The sequence below is a fragment of the Schistocerca cancellata genome, chromosome 4, assembly GCF_023864275.1.
Source record: "Schistocerca cancellata isolate TAMUIC-IGC-003103 chromosome 4, iqSchCanc2.1, whole genome shotgun sequence".
Classification (NCBI taxonomy): Eukaryota; Metazoa; Arthropoda; class Insecta; order Orthoptera; family Acrididae; genus Schistocerca; species Schistocerca cancellata.
The window spans coordinates 224,444,586-224,468,555 of NC_064629.1; the positions used below are offsets into that span (position 1 = coordinate 224,444,586).

Consider the following 23,970-nt stretch of genomic DNA (forward strand, 5'->3'; position numbering starts at 1 on the left):
CAGGGAACAGATTGGAATGGGGGACCGTAATAAAAAGAAGTGAAGTGAAACTGGACAAAGCATATAGTCAGATGAACTGATGGTAGATGGATTGAAGGACATCTATGCCGGATTCCAGTTTAAGAACAGGTAGATATCAAGACATAATGGATGGTGAGGAGTTGACACAGGACAGCAGGAATAGAATGTAACAGTCTAGATGTAGTCGTCATACAATAGTGATAGTCAAATTGGTGGTGGTGGTGGTGGTGGTGGTGGTGGTGGTGGTGGTGGTGCGCAAGGAAGAAGAGCAAGTTAGTTTTCAGGGTCAGTTTCGATATGTTCAGACGCGGAGCTCTATCTGAGTAAGAGCAAGGAAATTAGTCACAGTCCCATTAAAATACGGTATCTCTTCTAGCATTCGATTGAAATGATTTAAGGACAACTGCTCTTAGTAAGAATTGCTAGACGGGAACTGAACTGTGTTCTTCCTGTAGAGGAGACCAGTGCCTTGACCATGACGCCATTTAGCTAGATCAGTGTTTCCAAATGCAAGCAAAAAGTGAGACAAAATGGTGTGACATCGGACGGAAATAACATAATCAACTGCGGAGAGTTAGACGGCAACTGGATAATGGAGCGTATGTACAAAGAAGACATGGTGCAGTGCAGTGCACTCAGATTTTTGAATACTATTCGAATGTTCGTGGTTCTGACAGATCGGATTAAAATTCGCAGGAGTCTTAACATGATTGTAACTGGTCAGTTTAGTCAGTGTGAAAGTTCAGTTGAGGTGCTCGCGTAATTTAGACGGGAACTGTGATGCCTTGTTGACGGCTATGTTGAGGAGAATAGGGTCTCCCAAGGCAGTGTATTCAGTGTCACATTGTTTGCAGTTGGTATCAATGGCATCTTTTCTGCAGTCAGGAGCCCTGTTTAATGCTGTGTTTGTGTATGACTTTGCAGTCTTCTCCTACTCCTCCGAACTGACAATGACTACGAGACAACTGCAGTTGACTGCAAGAGGCCGGAATCTTGGGCTATTAAAACTTGGTTTAGGTTCTTGCCAGAGACCACTACGTGCGTCGATTTTAAAAGTGCTCGTCGAAGTTTTAATCGCCCAAGGGTCTCAATGGGGACAATGTTTTACATTTTAAGGACAATGTGCGCTGTTTGGGCCTATTATTTGATTCTAAAATAACCCCTCTCCCGCACCTGGAAGACCTGTGAACAAAGGGCTTCACATCGTTGAACATTTTGAAATGCCTCAGTGGAAAGGCGTGAGGAGCTGAAACGTCCCGGCCCCTGCAGTTTTATAGGGCATTTGTCTGATCACGGTTAGCTTATGGCAGCGTGGTTTACGGATCAGCCCGTATTTCCTACCTCAAGATGTTGGACGCTGGCCGGCCGGTGCGGCCGTGCGGTGCTAGGCGCTTCAGTCTGGAACCGCGTGACAGCTACGGTCGCAGGTTCGAATCCTGCCTCGGGCATGGATGTGTGTGATGTCCTTAGGTTAGTTAGGTTTAATTAGTTGTAAGTTCTAGGCGACTGATGACCTCAGAAGTTAAGTCGCATAGTGCTCAGAGCCATTTGAACCATTTTTGTTGGACGCTGTCCACCACGTGGGTATTGGGATATCGACAGAAAGCTTTCGGACAGCCCAATTCAGAGTCTGTGTGCAGAGGCTAATGAATCATCCCTCTGGATTCGATGGTGCCTCTTTTTGGTTCGAGAGGCTCTGAAAATTTCGGCGTTGTCTCAGCAATCGGCATTTAGTTCGACAGTCCATCTCAACTTTGAGCGGCTGTACGGGAATCACCCCTATGCGAACAGGCGGTTCGGGATACGTGCTACTGACTGACTCGAGGATCTGGATGTACCAGACCTTCGAATACGCAGCCAGGGATGGAATAAACTGTTATCTTGGCGTCTTAAGAAGCCCAAAATGGTTTTAAGCTTGACGCAGTACAAGAAAACAGAGTTGTGAAAACGTAATCTGCAGTAAACTGTCTTCTTCAAATTTAAGTCTATACCAGACAGTTTAATCGTTGTTTATACGGATGGATCCCGGCAAGAGAATGCCCTCGGATGTTCAGCTGTTTTTCCGTATATGATTTTCAAAGTGCGCCTCCCGGAACAGTTTACAGATTATGATGCAGAGCTGTACGGCATTATAACGGCACTGGGGTGGATTCACAGTACAAGGTTTCTCGTCTATTGACTCGCTCAGTTCCCTAAAAGCGTTCCCTCAAATGTATCCCCGTGGCCCAGTTGACTCATCTCATCCATGAGTCATTACGGCAGCTCCAACAACGTGGCAAGACGCATGTCGGAATGGTGTCTTACGTTGATGTGTCGTCCCATTGTGCGCTGTCATCTCATTATCTGGCAGATGAATCATTCGTCAGCGGGACACTGAATGGTTGGAGCTGGCGGCGAACGAACTGCGGTCATCGTATCGGCAACACAGGAATGGCGGCCATCACGCCAAGCAGATCGATGGAAAGGAATGCTGCACACCAGACTGCGCATAGGACAGAGTCCTTTAACACACGGTTTCCTCCTTCGGTAGCAGGATCCGCCACTTTGTGAAGTGCCACTTCCGGTTCAACATATTTTGCCTACATGTGTCTTACATACTGACAGGTCAGCCCTAGGTTTGGCTGGACATGTGCCGACCGTCCTCGCCGATACTGACACCAGTGTTACACAGGTTCTGAAATTTTGTGAAATGTCGTGTCTCGTCCCTGAAGTTGTGCGGAGGCGAGGTGGACTTAAATGCATTACAAACTACTCTGCAGATGGGGGCAGCCGTCGTCGTCGTCTCTTCCCTCCCTCATGAAAATGGCCTGCTGACTTTTCGTCAGGGCGCTGATGACCATGATGTTGAGCGCCTCGCATCCAAGATCATCATCGGGAATTGTGGACAACAGCTGCATAAATATTATTTTTCTGAAGTATTAGATATGAAACCCTTCTGCTGTCTCCATTTTGTGTGTGTGTGTGTGTGTGTGTGTGTGTGTGTGTGTGTGTGTGCGCGCGTGCGCGCGAGCGAGCGAGCGCGCGCGCGTGTACGGAGCGAGATAGCACAGTGGTAAGACACTGGATTCGTATTCAAATTCCCGTCCGACAATCCACATATAGGTTTTCCGTTTCTTTCCTTAAATTGCTTAAGGTCAATTGCAGGACAGTTCCTTTAAAATTGCACGACCAATTTCCTTCGTCAAAATGAGCTTGTCGCTAATTACCACGTCTCCAGGGGGACATTCAACCCTCATCTTTCTTCTTTCCATTGGTTATAGCGCTCAAGAATCATGAGCATAAGTTGAGATTTGCCAGGGTGCTTACGGAGGTCATTCGGTAACAGATTTTTTATTTCCTCGCCCTGTTTGTTAATGAGAAAGGAAAGGAAGCGAATAACACTGGTTCTAAGCCCTCCTCCACCACAGAGTCATGTGTTTTAGAGTTGTTGCTTTCTTGGCGTGTGAATTTTGTCCAAGTAAGCCAAGAGACGCCATGGTTTCAGTGAAGCCGGCAGTCCGAGCCGTCTTCGGGGATGCACACGAACTAGTGAAATGGACGTACTGATCTGAGTAATCAGTGTTTTGACTGGTTTGATGCGACCCGCCACAAGTTCCTCTCGTGTGCCAACCGTTTTCCTCTCCGAGTTTCAGTTACAACCTACGTCCTCAATTATTTGCTGGATGTCTTCCAATCTCTGTCTTCTTCTACAGCTCCCTCTAGTACCGTGAAAGTTATTCCCTGAGTATTTAACACACGTCCTATCATCCTGTCACTTCTTCTTGTCGGTGTTTTCCATATATTCCTTTCCTCGTCGATTCTGCGGAGAACCACCTCATTCCTTATCTTATCAGTACACCTAATTTTCAAAATTCTTCCGCGCCCGGGTTCCCGGGTTCGATTCCCGGCGGGGTCAGGGATTTTCTCTGCCTCGTGATGACTGGGTGTTGTGTGATGTCCTTAGGTTAGTTAGGTTTAAGTAGTTCTAAGTTCTAGGGGACTGATGACCATAGATGTTAAGTCCCATAGTGCTCAGAGCCATCAACATTCTTCTGTAGTGCTTCATCTCAAATGCTGCAATTTTCTTCTGATTCGGTTTTCCCACAGTCCATGTTTCGCCGTCATACAATGCTGTGCTACAAAGGTACATTCTCAGAAATGTCATCCTCAAATGAACGCCTTTTGTTTGATACTAGCAGACGTCTCTTAGCCAGGAACGTGTTTCGTACAAAACTTAAATGTTCTTTTAGGTTCTAATAAAACCCCATGTCATTCCAAGCATGTGTGTCAATTTTTACCTCTCTATCTACATTGTTCCGTGGTTTATTAAGTTTTCAAATTTATACTGACTTTTTGATCACCCTTGTATATTGGGGGAAGTGGGGAAAAGAAAATTACAGGTCCGCTTCTACTTGCAGATACTGATGGTAAGTGCAGTTTTGGTCAAGTTGCAGAACTGGGAGTATTGTGCACGTGCAAGTTCCGGAGTTCGTGTGAGCCGGTCTACGAAGCTGTAGTTCCCTCGAAAGACAACAAACGAAATATTCTCAGACGGCTTGCGAGGGCTTAGATTCGGGCCGGCCGGAATAGATATTTTTAGTAGGTAGGGGGAGTAGTCGGTCTACGGTTTAAGTAGAAGGTCCGGAATAGGCTGGGATGCAGGAGCAGCGGCAGAGGCAGCGGTTCCACGTATTATAATTTGGCGCGCCAGCATCGTTCCGAGTAGCGGCTGTGTCGTGTGGCGGCGTCACGGCTCGGCTATAAAGAGCGGCCTGCTAGCGCGCCGCGCCAGTCCCGCCGCGCCTACGGCACGAGCAGCACCGACACATTCCCTCGTCTGTGATAGTGCTTCTACCCAGCTGTGATATTTTGTACCTTTTTTATTGTGTCTACGTATTTATAATATGACGCTTGAGAAGGAGCAGTCTTCCCTATTCCATGACAGTTTCGCTTGGATTCCTCTAGTCATGGACGTTTCTCTGATGATCAGCAATGTGATACTGCAGGTAAATTTTTTTAATATTATTTTTCCGTGTTTACTACAGTGATTTGTAGAAATTAGCGTCTTGTTTGAATCGCAGTGTTCTCTGTCGGTTACTAGTAAGTAGTAGGTTTCTGAAGCATCAGCATACCGTGTTTTAAAAGCAAAACCCTGTCATCAAGAGCGTGAGCCTTCTTGCTAATGAAATGTTACGCTCAGTCTAGTAACTAAGTACAAGTTCGTACATGTCAGCATGAACCTTCTTTTGTTTAGGGTTATGGGTAACTCGGTATAAACATTGCGCCAGTGGAGTAAACACATATAGTTCCTGCATGTTTATAACTAACAAATACTAGATTTGTTTAGTAATGTAATAGAGACTCGGTTAAAGACTGGTTACCTATCGGCTTAAAGTTTCCGTGAAGTGCGTAGCATGGGGTGGCCAGGTCTAAACTCACTATATAAACACGTTATGCTGAGTATTTACGTGCTTCACGTGACATAATGTATTTTAATGGTGTGAACCGAATGAATTTACAAGCATTAAATTAATTTGTATTTCACAAATGCTAATTTGCAAATGAACTCCGTAATTTTTTCCTCTTACGTGAACTCAACAATAGGTGTGTGTGTGGGGGGGGGGGGGGGGGGGTCGTAAGCTTCAAATTAAAATTTTTTCTCTGGAATAGGAGACGCTCGGAAGTAAGTTTTTTAAAAAGAAAAAAATCAAAATATCCTTTAAAATATAGATTTTCTGTCTGTCAGGCAGACACTTTGTATCAGAACTTTGGTATTAGCATAATTAACCCCATTTCTAAATTGTAGTTGATTTTACTGTAGGCTATTGGAAAGAATTTATTCTTCTAGTATTGTACTTACGGACACGAACATTTTTTCTTAACCGCACTAGATTATAAAGGACGAATTTTATGGGAGAATATTCATTAGATAAACACATATATCCATATATTTACATATCTAAAAGTCGATTCTGGGGGCGCACGACATATTATTCTTGCGGCTGGCTTTTGTGCAATGGTATCTGCTTTTCCTAAGGATGAGTTACCATACAAATTAATTTTTCAGGAAATTCTTGAATAAAAGTAAGCAAAGTATGTTTACTTAGTGATCTCTCTCTCATACTCGCAATAATACTAGATTTAAAGTTGGTTGAATCCGTACTTCAGTAATAAATTAGTAAATAAGTGCTGCAGAGCATATGTTATTTCACTATTATTCCATGTAAACTCTGTTCTTCGTGTAAATACAATTTTGTTTGTTACACATAAATTCGAAGAAAAGGAGAAAACAAAAGTCATTATATAGCAGCTTTTAGAGACAAAGTTAGTATGACATTTTGAGATTCGCTTTACTTCCTTCTTTCCTTGTTGTCAATGATGCACTTACTGTCTCGTTATCCGTAAACCTCCTGCAAATAGCAACTCTTCATGGAGCCGCAACAACATGTTAGGTCGGCTTCGTCGCCATGAGGGAGGGGAGAGGAACAAACGGAAGGAATGAAATGGTGGGAATTAGCCACTAGAATCCTCTTGAAATGTTTTTGAAGAAGCCATGAGAAGCTTAACTGAGAGTACCCGAGCCTAGAACCTCTCCTCGAGAATGAGAGGATTCCAACGTCCTCGATGTGAACACAGTAAACTTCAAGCTACTACCAATTTACTCCGAAGATCGAACTTCAGCATCTTCAGTTCTGCGTCATGTCTACATGTTACAGCAGATTTTCCATTGAAGTTGACTTCTAATTGACGCTGATGGCCGCGCAAGCTAGGGCCAACGGGAGAAACGTGCTGTTACGTAAAATTGAAACGAAGCTGAGTGGCCGGTCCTTACGAGAGCCTTAAACTGCCTTTTGTTTCAGGGGAGCGTTATATACTTACGTTCCCGTTACAGAAAACGCTGAAGTGCTGGTACAACTACTTCGCTCTATTCATCGCAAATTGCCGCTTATTACTGGAAATACAGTTCGCACCTATTTCCCATGAGTTGTGAACGTCGCGAACGATTCTTGAAATTCGGCGACCGTTTCCCAGCAGACTTGGTATTTAACCTACAAAAGAAATTGCTGTTAAGGAAAACCAGTTTTTTCTTTCTTTTTTTTTCATGGTAATAAGTTCAAGGATGCTAACTGGATAGGACTGGCAACTGGCTGCCGTAAATTGAACTTTCCTTCCTCGAATATTTCGAACGTTATGGTTTTCTATGGAAAAATCTATCAGACGTGCTACATAGGATTATAATTTAATTTTTAATTCCCGATTCAATCCTCGAATTCACGTAAGCCGGTTAAAATCATTTCTTCGTGATCTGTAGTGTTTCCGCTGCCGTTTCTCATCCCCTCGGACGTATGCTTTCGGGTTTGACGACACACTACACTAAGCGGGGACAGATTTATTCTCGTGCAACGTTACAACACAGTGACTATCGTGTCGGTGCATCCGACTCTTTCTACAAGGTCTGTCAAAAAATGAAATAATAAGTAAATAATCTTTGACTCGCCATTTATGGTCTTAACTTCCACTTTCCTGGCAGTGAGAGATGGAGTTTATTACAGCTATGTTAATTTGAGACCTCGTTTCCTGCCGCATATTTCAGTATACGACACCCGAAATTCAAGTCATCCCCACCATGTCGCCATGACGGAGTTGTAGCTGCTGTCACGCGTGATGTTTACTCGTGATTTGAACGAGGCCGCAGCGGACGATAAAAAGAGCTGACTGGGTATCGTCAAGCTGGGCGCGTTAATCTGTGCCGGGGCACGCCATACAGCAGCAGCCACGCTTGTTAACCGCTCGTGCGCCGGACGCGTACAATGACTCCTGGATATCTTACGCCGGTATGCTACCACAGACAGCCGACAAAGTTTACGGGTCACCTGACAGACAAAAAGCACAAAGTCCGTACTTCATTTCGCAGTATTACGGAACGTTCTACATCCGCACATACATATATTGTACGAAGCCGGAAAGAGCGGTTCTAGGCGCTTCAGTCTGGAACCACACGACCGCTACGCTCGCAGGTTCGAATCCTGCCTCGGGCACGGATGTGCGTGATGTGCTTAGGTTAGTTGGGTTTAAGTAGTTCTAAGTTCTAGGGGACTGATGACCTCAGATGTTAAGTCCCGTAGTGCTCAGAGCCATTTGTACCATTTGAAGCCGGAAATTACTACTTACCATTACTGGATGCTCCCTTCACTTTTCCATTCACAAATAAAACGAAGAAAACATGGCTCTCCGTACGAGCTCAGTACGCACTCGATTATCGTATTCATTTGCTCACTGAATGACACACACACAATGTAGACTGCTCGGAGGATTTTACAGTACATTACCTGGTTTATCCAGTAGATTTTCTCGAAAGGACCTAGCCTCTGTCCAATTCCCGTGTACGTTACCCTAACGTCTCTGTAGCACACATTTGAAGACAATCTGCCGGTTGCAAACCTGTCAATATGCCTGCGAATTCTTCAGCGCTCTTCCTCCAGTTCGATCAGTCGGGACACCAACGTGTCGTGTCTCTTTCGTAAAAGTAATCCGCTCATCCAAGAATCTCCCCTTGACTTTATATTTTCCGTTGCGCCCAGTAAATCTGATTGTGAGGTTTCCAAGTCTCATCATTTAGCATCGCGTCTTCAAGATGTATATAATGTATTTGTATCCAGGGGAGAATCACATACGGAGTCAAGTGGTGCAGTCATAGTTACAACATTGGACTGGCTTTCGGTAACGGCAGAGTTACTTTCCCATACAGACCTCCTGATTCGAACTTCAGATGGCTGTCAGTACAGTTTCTACAGTGGGATGGCAATACTGGATTTTTTTCCCCATGACCCACCCAACTGAGCTAGTCCAGCTCAGCCTGCAATGCTACTGACAGGAATTTAAATTCTATAATATTCCATGTTAGCGAATCTAATAAATTACACTTAAATTTTCCTCGAGTTATTGTGCTATATCTTTGATTTTTTCCCTCGTTTGTCGTGAATTGGCGTTCAGTTTGTGTCGCTCTTTATTTCTTTACGGCAGCTTCGCGACGTCCTCTCTCTGCGGTAAAGGAAGGCATTTATAAAACTGCCAGTGGTGTTTGATAGATCATTAATATTCTAAGTACGGAGAATGTCAACAGCTCAATCACAATCAGTTGACTCACACCGACGTTGCTTTATGGTCAAGTAATTGGTATTATCAAGGGTAACGTAATGCGTTCTATCCATCAGGATTTTTTTTTAGGATAAGGAAAGATGGGTTTTAGCTGGACATCGGGAGTAAAGACTTGAGAGTTGATGCTTCCAATAAAACTTATTTGGGAGACAGGGGAAGTGATGTGTTGGAGGAATTATTCAGATGCTGATTTAATGTGATTTAGGGAACCAGAGGAAAACTTAAGCGAGGATGACTTAATGGTGGTTTTGGAGGAACTCTTCGAATCAACTCCTAATTAACATAATCAACAACCAAGCACTGAATATGGCAAACTTAATTATCATTCTAATACTCCAGCCAGAGGATTGAGGACGATGTCTACATTTCTCTCCACTGTGTACAGTACCTAAGGGTCCGATACTTGGGCTCGGGTGTTCTGAAAACTGTCGTATTATAAGTTAAAAGATACAGTAATACTACATCGAGTGCATGATCTCCGTCCAGTTAAAGTAAAATTGCAAAAATCACTGGGTGCGCATTGGGCAGTCACTGGTTCGTATTTTGTTTGCAGTGTGAGGCATATGCAGCTTAACATTCATTATGTTCCACGGACAGCCGTCTCAGCACTTCAAAGTCTTTTTCAGAATGACCTCGTCAACTGAGGGAGTTTAATCATGTGCTTCCTGCCCGTTTGCTCCACTCGCAATTACCCAACAACTACTTTCTTTTTCTTCTGCCTAGCAAGGTCGTGCAACCACAGGATGCTTAACTGAGAGAATATGGTTTGAATTTGTAAGATAGGTTTCATGTGGTTTCCGTGCTTTGATTTATCTAAATTCTAGTGTCATTTCTTACATAAATGCATCTTGACGTGTACTCTGCTGATAATCTAGGATTTACTGTTGGAAAAATTTTGCGAATTGACCGCTTGCGTAGTAGACGGTTCCTCCAGATTCAACAGAAAATAGTACGAAAAACATAGTACCATTTGACTGCCAGGTGAACAGGTTGCTATTAATTATTTTAAAGTTGCATGGATCATGCGCGCGATATTACCCTATCTTCATCTACATGATTACTCTGCAATTGGCACTTAAGTACCTGGCAGTGGGTTCATCGAACCACCTTTAAGCTACTTGTCTGCCTCTGGACTCTCGAACAGCGCGCGGGAAGAACGAACACTTAAACCTCTCCGTGCGAGCTCTGATTTCTCTCTTTTATTATGGTGATCATTTCTCCCTATGGAGGTGCGTGCCTACAAAATATTTTCACTCACTGTGAGAAAGTTGGTGATCGAAATTTCATAATAATGCCCAGCCTCAGCGAAAGACGCCTTTGTTTTAATGCCTGTCATCCAATTTCGTGTATCATACCCGTGACACTCTCCCTTATTTCTCTATAATATGAAATTAGCTACCCTTCTTTGGACTTTCTCGATACCCTCTGCCAATGCCGGCCGAAGTGGCCGTGCGGTTCCTAGGCGCTGCAGTCTGGAACCGCGAGACCGCTACGGTCGCAGGTTCGAATCCTGCCTTGGGCATGAATGTGTGTGATGTCCTTAGGTCAGTTAGGTTTAACTAGTTCTAAGTTCTAGGGGACTAATGACCTCAGAAGTTGAGTCCCATAGTGCTCAGAGCCATTTTTGAACCTCTGCCAATGCTATAACGTGAAACCTGTCAATACTTACAAGAATAATATTTTTTTTTTCTCAGTGTATCGGTGCGTAATGACTCTCCACATGAGTGCCTCGTGTTTATATTGTACTTTATCTATGTTTAACAAAACACACTAATATATATATATATATATATATATATGTGTGTGTGTGTGTGTGTGTGTGTGTGTGTGTGTGTGTGTGTGTGTCTGAAGAATTTGCGGGTAAAAACGGTTTGAAATTTCAGTTGTTGACTCGTGCTTCGGGTTCCACGTTATATTATATGCCCCTCCCCTTCCCCAAAAGAAAACAAATCTTCTATCATTCACCACCATGCCTGTCGCACTAAGGAACAGTTACAACAGCGTCTGAGATTTCGTAGCGAGGAGGACATACACAAACTAATCGCTTGTTTCTGATGCCAAGAGGCTTCCGCTGTAACCGTAAAGGGGTAAGTTGAGTGTAAAAAAAAAAACTACAGAGGAGTCTAAATAGTGGTGCGACGGATCACGTTCACAAAAAAATTTGTTAGCATTGAGCGTGGAAGGCCGCCCTTCAGGGTGATAGCTACGACTATTTTCCACCACCCCTCCGTCTTCGCGAATGGTAGCACAACGCCGACAAGGCATGTCAGTGGCGTTGAAAATGTCAGCGAAATTTTGAACCGCTTACGTTGTATCGGGATTCCACTAAACGTTGCAGCACCCGCGTGGAGGCAGCTCGGCAGACGGCCGCAGAGTTCTGGCGAAAGTTGCGCTTACCCGGTACTAACACGCAGAGGAGGATGCACCGCCAGCCGATTTCCCGGCTACTAACCGGCACTTAGAGCAGGGCTGAGAAAGTCGCCTGGAAGCTCCGCACCCAGGAAGGAACCTCTTAGCATTGGTGCGTTGTAGAAAGTGATGTGTGTGTGTGTGTGTGTGTGTGTGTGTGTGTGTGTGCTCGCGTGTGTGTGTGTGTGTGTGCTCGCGTGTGTGTGTGTGTGTGTGTGTGTGCTCGCGTGTGTGTGTGTGTGTGTGTGTGTGTGTGTGTGTGCGCGCGCTCGCGCGCGCGCTCAGCGTGCTGCCTAATTTGCTGGTGGCAGGCGCAGCGTCTCTCTCTCTCTGGTGAGTCACTTCTGACGTCACTAGCGGCAAGGAGAGCTGTTACACGACTCGTTCGCGTTCCAGTCTCGCGTTCCGGCCAGCCTGAAAAGGCCGCAGCGGTCTTATGTCGCACAGACACCTGCAACCCCTCCCTTCGTACGTCAGCGAGCGCCCTGCCGTCTCCGTTTCCGCCATGCACTACCAAACAAGCGAAGCGGCGGTGACCAAAGCCGGGCGGCTCACCGGTCCAGTGCTCTCGTGCGTCCCACCATCACCATTCCAGGCAATGGAGCGAGGCCCAGGCTGACGCAGGAAGATGAGGCTTAACGTCCCGACGTTGACGTGATCATTAGAGACGGAGCACATGCTCGAATTGGGCTTGGGTTCTATAGGAAATCAAAGGAACCATTACAGAACTCGTCCCATTCGATTAACGAAAATCTGCTGCTGGATATTTAAATCCGGTTCCTCCTGAATTTACATTGACTGTAAAGTGCGGCCGTATGTCCCACTGACCTACTCCAATAGCGTACAGAGCGATGACTTCAGGCCTTACTCTTTCTTATGGTACGTACCTAAGGCGAGATGCAGCATGGACACAGTACAAATAATGCACAGTTTACGCCGAATACCATATTAGTAAATTTACCCTGCAGGGTTTCCCGAGAACGACGTCGACGTTCTTCCAAAACATTCCCGCACTAGTACTCTGAGCCTCTCTAAAAATTAAATCTGGACTAACTTGACCGGGTAAGATCCTAGCAGTGTGTTTTTCTACATAGCTTTGATTTCTGCTGCCAGATATATCCAAACGCTGGGGCACCCTAGAGTGTGGTTTCCTTTATAGATGCTCCGTACTATACCAGAACTCTACCATCAAATGCAGTTCTTCTATTCACCTTTCCTACTACTGATTTCAAATGCTCTCGAAGGAAGGAAGAGTTGAGTTTGAAACACCGTCGACAACGAGCTTATCAGAGATGGAGCAGAAGCTCTGATTAGAGAAGGGAATGAGCAGTTTCCTGGAATTCGCGATTAAACCACTAGAAACCTTTATCTGTGTTGCTGGACAGAGATTTGAATAACGGCTCCCCCGCATGCGTCTCTAATGTCATACTGCTGAGTCACTTTTCTCTGTAGGTGTTCGTTCAGTTTCAAATCACGTCGTGTGGTACTCACGATATTCAATCAACGTGCCAGGGTTCGGAAGTTTTCCGCTAATCCTTTAATCCTACGTTATCCTGTTATTTTTATCTTGTTTATGAACATTACCATGTATTTATCCTGTTAAAGATAGCCATCGTGATGCACCAAACGGTTACAACTGCCCAGCGATGGTACATCGTCAGCGAACAATCTAAAAGTGCGATAAGTCGTTTTTGTATATAAAGATCCTTAGCTGTCCTGTCACGCTTTTCTGGGGCACGTCCGATTTTACTTCCATTCGCCATCCTGTGTAATGTACTGGGTACTGTCAGTATAAACGTCTTTCGATCAGTCATATCTGAGATGTTACTTCGTGTGGCCATGTCTCGGTTATTTGCCCACGGTGAAGTACAACGTTGAACGCCTTTGGAAACCATATTAAAAACCGCCTATACCAGTTTACCTGGGTCTCCCGATTGCAGTAGACAGTATGTGGTAAAATCAGACGCGTTTCATACGAAAGATGTTCCCTGTTCCTTAAACAATGCGCCACTTCGCTCAGCCTACGCTGTTAGACACGTTTCTCAAAAGCCTGTTAGTTAAAAGTGCTGATAATCTTCTTCAAAAGTCATCGTAAACTCTCAAAAGCCTTATTGTAGCAAACACCGCAAAAGTGAAAAGTAGACTTCCTCGCCAAACAAACGAAGGGGAACAGACCCAGATCAAAACCGCGCAAGAGATTAACGCCTTGCAGTCTGGTATAAACACCAGACTACACATGATAGTTTGTCACGCTCGGTTATGGTATTTCCGATACGGATCTCCGTCCTTGATTCAGAAATACGACACAGTACGACGCAGAATCCTTTGCATTAGGAAAAAAGGAAGGAAGGAAGGAGGGGGTGGGGTGGAGGGGTTGAGTTTTACGTCCGCATGACATCAAAGTCATTAGTGACATAGCGCTATCTCAGGTGTAACAGGGTGAGGAAAGAAATTACCCATAAAAAAACCATTCTGACATTTACGTCAAGTCATTTAGGGAAACGACGAAAAATTTCAGTCTGTATGGTCGGTTGGATAATTGAACCCTGTTCCTTCCGAATAAAAGTCAAGTCGCTTAACCACTGCGCTGTCACAGACTTCGCCACCCCTTCCTTATTTTCGAAGAGGTAGTGAACTCACGAAAGATATACGCCTTTCGAAACAAGTGCTAGTGTCTGTCTCTTCGGATCACCTACCACTGTATAATAAGAAAGAAAACGCATCTGGCACTCAGAGGAAAATAAAAACAAAAGACCGAATCAGGAAGGTCTGCTGTGTAAAAACCTGACGCATGGTACTATCTCCCTCTTTCAGGAATTCTCTTGGGATATTGTTTGTAATTTTACTGTACAGCATAAATATTTCCCGGTTATGCAAGTTGAACAGACATTCGAACATTGCATTGTGGATATAGACATGTGCCGGAGAGTAAGGCTGTGAAAGCTATGATCTTCAACGTGAAAATAATGGAACACTTTTCTCCCATAATCTGATAAATTTCGTAATTTTCGTAGACATTGCGTTTAAGATAACAAATCTTCACTACTCAGTGATTCACGACTGACCTGCTCCTCTTTACTCTTGGTCAATAATTAATTATTTGTTACTATTATTTCCATTGTATATTGCACGCCATTAATACTCTGTCTCCTTTTTTACAGTTCAAACGCATGCTGAATAAAGAACTAAGCCATTTCTCAGAGTCCAGCAAATCAGGGAACCAGATCTCAGAGTACATCTGCTCAACTTTTCTTGGTGAGTAATTCTATACATAGTACTGAATGAAGAAAAAACATGTTTACATTTTGTTATGTTCATTTACGCTAATGTGTTCTTTTACGCATGTATGTAAAGGAATTTCTTGCTTTCCCATTTGAAAGTTGAGTATTTTACTGTGGTGCAGTCCAGTAACATTGTTTCCATTATGCATTGTCACCATAAACGGGCCTGGGTTTGTGTCAAGTCTTCCAGCAATCCTTCGTACGACAGCCTCATTCTCAAAGACCACCGTTAGTTTTTCGAGACAGCCGCTTATCATGTTAATTTTTCGTGAGAGTCTTAAAAGTTTTGTTAGAAAACCTTTTAATAGCGTTGACTTGTGAAGTCAACTGGCCGTCCCCAGTCGAATCCTAAACTTCGGACTACGAAACCACATAACGGGGACCACAAAAGGATCGGTCCCAGCGATAGCAGGTATTCCGACCTTTACTGCAATGACTGTACATAATCACAAGAATCTGCACCAGGTTTGGTAACGAAAATTTCGATCCACGGTATCGTCGATAACGATCACTGAAACGTCCTTTTCTTCGCTCTAAACTCGCGCTGCTACAATCCTCTTCTCCTCTGTTTTCGTCCGAAGAAATTCATAAATACAAAAAATGTGTCTAAAGTAGGCAAATACTTTTGATCCGAAAGGCCATTGTGCCAACAAAACAGAACTCTCAAGTCAGCCTGTATGCGCTAGGAACATTAAGCGAAAGTTAGTTACAAAGCAGAGGATTATGGCCGCTGTTTAGCCTTCGTAAGGACTGGATGTGGCTTCTGCTTGCACACACGATTTAACACTGCATTGTTGTGGTGAAGCGTGTCCTCGTGACACGGGCGGGAAGCGTGTACTAACTGCATCAGTGCTCTGGGGGTTTCTTGAATATCCGTTGGTGAAAGTGTTTCTTTTTACTTGAAATGACGGGTCGCAAATGACTAGCATACAAACACTTCGCTAGTTCAGCAACAGTCCAGGATGGGTCCACAGCAGTGAATCAGTAATCGCAGTACAGAATGCATTAAAACTGTAATTTTGTATCAATCATCTGATGTCAAAGAGCAGTTTGAGGAAAGAGGCTGTTTACGTACAAGAGCAGAGTGCGATTAGAAACGAAATTTTGCAACTATTAGCAAGACTGCTCGACGAAATCTGCTTCTTCGTTGCAGCAGTGTGCCTCTGCTCTCTCGTGCTATCTGGCGTATTTTGGCGGCGTTTAGCTGCGAATCTAGGCTACACTTTTCCCTGGCGCCGTAAGCTTATCAGGACATAGGTCGCGATACATCCTCAACTAGATTTAGCTTATATGGCTATTTTCAAAAGTAAAGTACCTATTTTACAGTGTGGACGTTTAAAACTAACACAGAGGAACAGTTAGGAACAGACGTTACAGGAAACAGAATATCATGTCTTACCCCAATGAAAAGAGGCGCCGCAGCCGTGAGTGTAACTTGCTGTGACACCGATCGTGACTTTACGAACGGGTCTTGACATATTTGTTTTTGAAACATCATGTCTTTGTGATCAGTATAGGTGAAATGATGAAGTAATCGAAGAAAATGAGCTGTTTAAAAGCGACTGGCAGATTGATTACACGTGGTTACCAGTCGGATATGGTTGCAGTGTCCGTCTCATGTAATGGTGTCTTAGTATGCGGTTGGCCTTCCACTTATCCCCTTTTGTGGCAGCCACCACTCCCTCAAACTACTTTGCTATTGCGAACCTAGTAGAAGTTACTCAACTGGATGCAAATGGCGTCGGCCAGAGGCATTGTTCTGCGACACGTGGCTCTCTTGTGTCAAGAGCCTTAATACTAGTGTACGATTCTTGTGGCATGCGTAATCCGTTTCCACGTTTCGATGGATAGTATTTTGTGTTTTGACAAGAGGGCAGCACGTGGGTGGCCTTGTCGTTCCCAAACGGGCTGGCGTGGTACTTATGACGCGGCACATAGATTTGGGAAGTACGAGTTATCAGGTTTTAGCTTTGCTGTGGTTTCTCTAAATTACTTAAGGTGATTGTCGGAGTGGTTCAGTTGGAGAGCATACGGCCGATTTCCTTCCTCGTCATTGTCCAATCCGAGCTTGTGCTCAGTCTTTTTATCTTTCATGTGGTAACTGGAAGATACTGTGTGTTAAAGATTTAATATGTTGTCAGAATTCGTCCATAAAAATATTTTTGGGGGAGTAGGTGCGGAGAAGTAACTTATTTCGAGGGTTCTCTACCGACATTGCCCACTCTTCCAAGCATACTCGCATGTCTGTGGGTGGACAGTTTCTTGGCAAGTTGTAGGCATACTTCTCGTACAACTACCACTAGCGAAGATGTTATGGACCGGTGGTTTGGCGCAATATCGGCTTCCCAAAACGTCGCCACACCGGAAAAGGCCAAACCATTACCGCTGCTTCCCAGTCTTGAAATATTTCTAGTACAAGCGGGTGTTCTCTCAAGCTGGAAGTTTTACTATCCCTAGAAATATTGTTCCATATAAAGGAACAAATTAGCGGTAATGTGTGGATCCTGTTCCATTGCATCGCAATGTCAGTTACTGAAAATTATTTAGCTCTATGAAAAACAGAATGACGCTGTAATAAGTTGACTGCTTTACATTTCATTGTAGGCATTAGAAAGATCGTTGTCCTGATATTCGAAGAATAACACTATATTTGTCGAAACTACGCATGTACACTGCACACCGATCTAGAAGAATGAAAAAGATTGCAGTTTGCTGTTCCGTTGAAAACGAGATCATTAGAGCCGAAGCTAAAATTCTGACTGGGGAAGGATGGAAGAGGAAGTCGGCTTTGGCATTCTTTATGGAGCCATCCAGCATTCTCCGTCAGTGACTGCGGAAACGCCCAGTCCAGATGGCCATACAGAGCTGCAATCACATTCCTGCCGAATACGATTTTTATTTTCCATGTTTCCACAAATCACTGTAAGCAGATTTATTTGAATAAGAGCGATTTTTATTTTCCATGTTTCCACAAATCACTGTAAGCAGGTTTATTTGAATAAGATACAACTCAAAGCTCCCCCATCAGAATTGAGTCTTCCTTGGGTACCTCTCATCTAATTCTAAACACTTCTTAAATTAAAGATGTTTTATTCATGTTCATTGTCTGCGATTCATGTAGAGGACATACCACTTAATTAAGATCCACTGTTGGCCTGTAGTCCTGTTCACGTAGATCTCTCCTCAAAATTCGAAATTAAGTCCACTTTATGCGTGGGAACCCGCTTTGCGTCTCTTTCGTCTTGATTATTCGGGTACAGTATTCACATTGATTCCACGATTACTTTCTATAGTCTTCAAGGAAGGCAGGGTCACTGGAAAGAAGTCGTCGAAGTAAGTCACAAAGTTTGTTTCACGGTTGTACGGTCTGTTGTCTACTGAGGATCACAGTTCTGCGTCACTTCAAAACGTCATAAAGATCTACTGAAAGGATATGCTGCCTAACCTCTACCAGAAGGGTACAAAACACGTAGCTGCTCACAAATCCCGACTTGTTAGGTCACACAATTCTTGTTCCGTTTCCTAATTTTCAACAAATACCTCGCCGCGTGGGATTAGCCGAGCGGTCTAAGGTGCTGCAGTCATAGACTATGCGGCTGGTCCCGGCGGAGGTTCGAGTCATCCCTCGGGCATAGGTGTGTTTGTCCTTACGATAATTTAGGTTACGTAGTGTGTAAGCTTAGGGACTGATGACCTTAGTATTTAAATCCCATAAGATTTCACACACATTTGAACATTTTTTGAACATATACCTCGAGTACAGCCTATCGCCACTGACGAGACGAATCATGTCTTTACGTGACACAAATTCAGTCTTTCTCCGATAGCCATCAATATAGTTAATTCCTCTCTCTAGTCACTCTCCTATTCTGCAAAAATATAGGCTTCCTTCGTCTGCAAATGTAGAACCTGTGACGATGTAAATTGTGTTTAGGTCATGTTACCATGACTAGTACAACGTGTCCATGTATCTAAAAGCTCTGTACTCTGGTCAAACTCTAATAATCAAAACCAGAGCTTTAGCCAGAATTGTCCTAGCAGTTCAGTCAGTCTTGGGAGTACCTACACTCGTTCGCCTCGATCTGGGTCTGCTGCTGCTGCTTTTCTGTAGAGAGAGAGAGAGAGAGAGAGAGAGAGAGAGAGAGAGAGAGAGAGAGAGAGAGTGTGTGTTACAACCACACAGCGTCCGGTAGTATTTTATAATCGTACGTTGCTGTCACTCGCAATTGTGTTTATAAAATTAACTGCATTTTGCAAAGGATCACTGTATGTGGCGAGGAAGTCTCTTCCCGTCATCTGGCTACCTATACAGATACCTCTTTCTTGGTAGATCATTCAGTTTTACAATAGGGTTCCTGTTTGCCGAGGGCCTGCCCTCAAGCAGCATTTGCGAAGATTTAGTGTGCAGCTACGCAACAGGTGATGCGGCAGCGAAGTGGCGAGTAGCGTCCTCTGACTTGGCCGCATCCCAGGCGGCAGCGCGCGCGGACGTTGCAAGTTTCCGCGCAGCGCCAGATAAGTGGCCGCTGCCGCACACAACAGGAAGCCACGACCATGAGTAACTCGCTCTCGCCGACAGACAAACAAATTAGCTGTCTGTTGACAAATTCTACACAGTGATTCTGGCCACGCCTGTAGGAGACGATGGTTTGAGCACAGTCCGCGCCAGCCACGTGTTGTCAAAGGCGTCGTGTTAAGATTTTCCAGAAGCGCATCTACCGTTGTGGTTTTAAGTAGCACGTCTGGTTCTACGACGGTGAGGAGAAAATTCGTCGCACTGGCAGTGTCACATTTTCTTAGGTTCAAAAAGATACATACACTGACGGAAGAACATCGCAGAACCAAAAAATAATGAATGTAGAGTACCGACATTTCGGGAATACATTTGTCGCGGTAACATGTTTGTTTAATATTACAAGGTCACAGGTTAATGTAAGCGCTAGATAAGCCGTTGCAAATGTGAAATACTGGTACATTAATAACCGTTGTAACCGCTAGAATATTGAATACAACCATGCAATCGTGCACGCATCGTGTTTAACAGATGCCGGATGTCAGTTTATGGGATGGAGTTGGATGCCTATTGCCCCTTGGCCGGTCAATGCAGTGAAAATGATGTTTGTGAATGACGCCGGAGTTGTCGTTCGGTGATGTCCCAAATGTGCTCGGTTGGAGACTGATATCGTGATCGAACAGGCCAACGCAACACGTCGACACTCGGTATACCACGTTTTTGCGTTACAACAGTGGTATGTGGGCGAGTGTTATCCTGTCGGGAAACACCACCTGGAATGGTGGTCATGAATGGCAGCACAACAGGTCAAATCACCAGGGTGCAGTCAGGGTGAGTGAGATAACCACGAGAGTACCCCTGCTGTCATACGAAATCACACCCCCAGACCATAGCTCCAGGGATAGGCCCAGTGTTGTTGCAGGACATCAGCTTGCCTCTTCCTAACCAACACATCGCCTTAGCTAGCACAGAGGAAGAACCAGCTTTCATCAGAAAACACGACAGACCTCCATCCCGCTGACCAGTGAGGTCTCTCTTGACACCAGTGAAGTCACAAAGAGCTGTGGTTTGGGGTCAGTTGAATGCATGCTACGGGGGAATGTGTGTGAAATCTTACGGGACTTAACTGCTAAGGTCATCAGTCCCTAAGCTTACACATTACTTAACCTAAATTATCCTAAGGACACACACACACACACACACACACACACACACACACACACACACACACACACACACACACACACACACACACACACGCCCGAGGGAGGACTCGAACCTCCGCCGGGACCAGCCGCACAGTCCATGACTGCAGCGCCTTAGACCGCTCGGCTAATCGCATGCTACAGGGCGTTTGGCTTGGAGCTGTCCTTGAAGTAACCGATATGTAACAGTTCATTGTGCCACTGGTGCCAGATGCTGCTCAAATTGCTGCTGCAGAGGCAGTACGATGTGCCAGAACCCCGAACACGATGGTCGTCCCTCTCGGTAGTGCCAAGTAGCCGTACGGTGCCCGACCTCTCGCGATCGTACATTCCCGTGACCACCGCTGCCAGCAGTCATGTACAGTGGCTACATTCCTGCCAAGTCTTTCTGCGGTACTGCAGAAGGAACATCCGGCTTTCGGAGCCCTATTATACGGCCTCGTTCAAACTCGGTGACGTGTTGATGATGGCGTCTTTGTCACTTTAAATGCGTTCTGAGTAACATCAACGCACCATGTCCAATTTCAAAGGTAACTAACACTCGTGACGGTTACAGCGTGTAGTTAAAGCAAATCTGATTCGCATCTTCATAGTGCCGCTGCTACTCCAGTCTTATCGACTGGCGCAAAATTTCAATAGAAGTCATCTTCCAGACGTAGAAACACGCCTACGAAGTTTCGCTTATGTGGCACAACTCCTTTTTGGTCTCGCGATTTTTTGCCGTCAATGTATTTTTCGGCTCAATCTCTGTGTCAACGAAAATGCACTTTGCCCTACGTTTTCCAGCGAGGTGATTGCAGCACCGGACAGAAAGAGAGAGGCTGATGTGTATGATTTCCAGCCACGGCTATACCCTCTTAAGTGCACTCAGAGCGTCTTCCGCTCACAAATTTCTTTAGATGCAGAAATTCGAAGTGATCTTCGGAAATAGTTAGGTTCTCTAACATTCCGTACGTGTAATTCTTCAGCTTCGCGCGGATGGATCTCCGCCGAGGTCCGAAAGATTTCATCCCCCCGGTGGTGTTCCGTTCCTTTTTCCGCCAAATTTTATGGGAGTTTTGGGATGCTGTTGTTTTTTACACTGATGGCTCTAAATCTGCTGATCATGTTGGGTATGCCTCCACGTCCTCTGTCGGAACGGAAAGTCATCTGCTGCCACCTACATGTGGGGTGTTTACTGCGGAATTGATAGCAATTTCCCAGGCCCTTACCTTTATTAAACAGTCCCAATACAACCGCGTTTTGTTATGTACGGACTCGATGAGTAGCCTTCTTGGTATTGACCGGTGTTTTTCGCGCCATCCCTTGGTCTCTGCCATCCATGACCATCTCGCTGATATTCATCGTGCTGCTTGTTCCATTGACTTCCTTTGGGTCCCTGGCCATGTGGGTATCCCGGGTAATGAGCTCGCTGATCGTTTGGCTGGGGGAGCAGTTACTTACCCCCCGTTTTCTGTAACCCCTCCTGCAGCGGATTTACGGCTTCACATCAAATCCCCCTTCGCACAGTCATGGGCCAATTCTTGGGAGGCTACTCCCCTGTCTAATAAACTTCGTGCAATTAAGGTGACACCAGGCCCGTGGCGTTCTTCCTTTCGCCTCTCCCGAAAGGACTCGACCACACTGTGTCGTCTCCGCATTGGCCATACCAGGCTGACCCATGGTTTTCTTTTGCTTGATGAGCCACCCCCACTTTGTGGTTGTGGAGCCTTCCAGTCAGTACCCCACATTTTGGTTGAATGCCCCCTTCTTTTGGCTCTGCGTGCTAAGTACAGACTCCCCCACGCTTTACCTTTGATGTTGGCTGACCATTCCCGGATGGTCTCTCTGGTTCTCGGTTTCCTCCGGGAAAGTGGTTTTTATTCTCAGTTTTAAGGTTTTTAATCTCTCTCTGGTGTTGGGGCAGGGCGGTGAGTGTTTGGGTGTCTCCCACTGTAAGCAGTGTTCGGAGATTCCCGATTCACCTCCCTGACCGAAATCCTCTTTTCTTCCCCTTTTACTCCGTTTTCACCCTTTTTTTTAAAGGCTTGGTTAGTCTTTCTATTCCCATACGTACTTTCTACATTCTAGCAGTTGTACCTTTTACGTCACAGGTGGTCTTGCCTATGCTGCTTCAGCATAGTGTTGGGTTCGTTCTCTTGCCGACTTCCCTCCTTTTGTTTTTTACCAATGACTACATGACTGCCCTTTTACGTTTTTACCTTTTTCCGTTTTATTGTACTGACTTTACTGAGATGTCCCATTAGCGGAATGGAGCATATGTGAAACAAGGGACTGATGACCTTGCTGTTTGGTCCCTTAAACCTCAAACAACCAACCAACCATCTTCAGCTTCGCCATTTCCAAGGTATCTTAATGGGTAGTTTCATTTTCCTGAAGAATGATGATGCCGCCCCAACCCCCCTTACAGTTCAGGTCTCGTAGTTTTTCCTTTAACACTTGGTCAGTTATTGCCTTACTTTGTGGAGAGTAATCAATAATAATTACTTTTCCTCTCTATAACGCGTCAGGCAGACCAAACGGACTCATCTGTTATGGTGCATGATTACCGGCTCCTTTCCACTGCCTTGATTAATTTTTTGTATCTGGAGTGAAGAAATGGACCCACTTCTCATCACCAACAAAAACTGACGAACAGAATCAGTTGTGTTCTTCTTGAAACATTCCAAACATTAACAAATTTTACTTATTTGCTCTGGTCAGCGTTCGGCAAACTTGGCACCCACCTTGCACAAAGCTTCCTCATAGTTAATTCTACATGTAAAATACGCAGTACTAATACAACTACTACTCATGTAATGTAATGTACCTTTGATCTCTGATTGTTCCGTACCGTATTGTGTAGTTCCTCGATATTGTAGTTCCTGGAACTCTTTCCCGTGTATAACCTTTCAGGGAATCACGACCACGTCTGAACCCCACTGTCCATTTCTTAGCAGTTGCCTCTCTTTCGTTGCCACTAGCAGAGAGGAAACAAAAGGTTCGTTTTGCTACATATCACAGTGTCCATATGACAGTAAATCCTGAATAAAAGATGTCATATAAGCAAGAAAATAGGGCAACACTTTTCAGAGTATATTTCGAGGAACGTTCTCCAGCTTCAGATGAGAAATAGGTATCAGCTGCTGTGTGCTACCCACTTCAATGTGGTATAAAGTATGCTGATTAGTGTCATAACTGTTTTCTGAAAGAAAGTTCATTTTCATGTGCGTAGTCCACCGACGACTGAAAGACTTGCTGTAGCGGTACTGGGCAGAATTTCTACCGTGTTGGGGTTTATGAGGGTAACACGAGTTGCAAACTGCACGTTTTATGTACGAATATGAAGATCAAGAAACAACTTTGTCATTCTTTTGTATACAGTAATAAATATTATTAAGAATCTGATTTGCACAAGACTTTT

General features: G+C 44.7%; 1 protein-coding gene across 2 annotated transcripts in view; it reads left to right on the forward strand.

The window, feature by feature from the left end:
• LOC126185109 (cAMP-specific 3',5'-cyclic phosphodiesterase-like) overlaps positions 1-23,970 on the forward strand; it is a 954,034-nt gene that overhangs the window by 913,890 nt on the left and 16,174 nt on the right. For both annotated transcript variants that reach the window (XM_049927917.1, XM_049927918.1), the window contains one exon: positions 14,730-14,823. In XM_049927917.1, the coding sequence (XP_049783874.1) occupies positions 14,730-14,823 (94 nt within the window). The remainder of the gene's footprint in view (positions 1-14,729; positions 14,824-23,970) is intronic.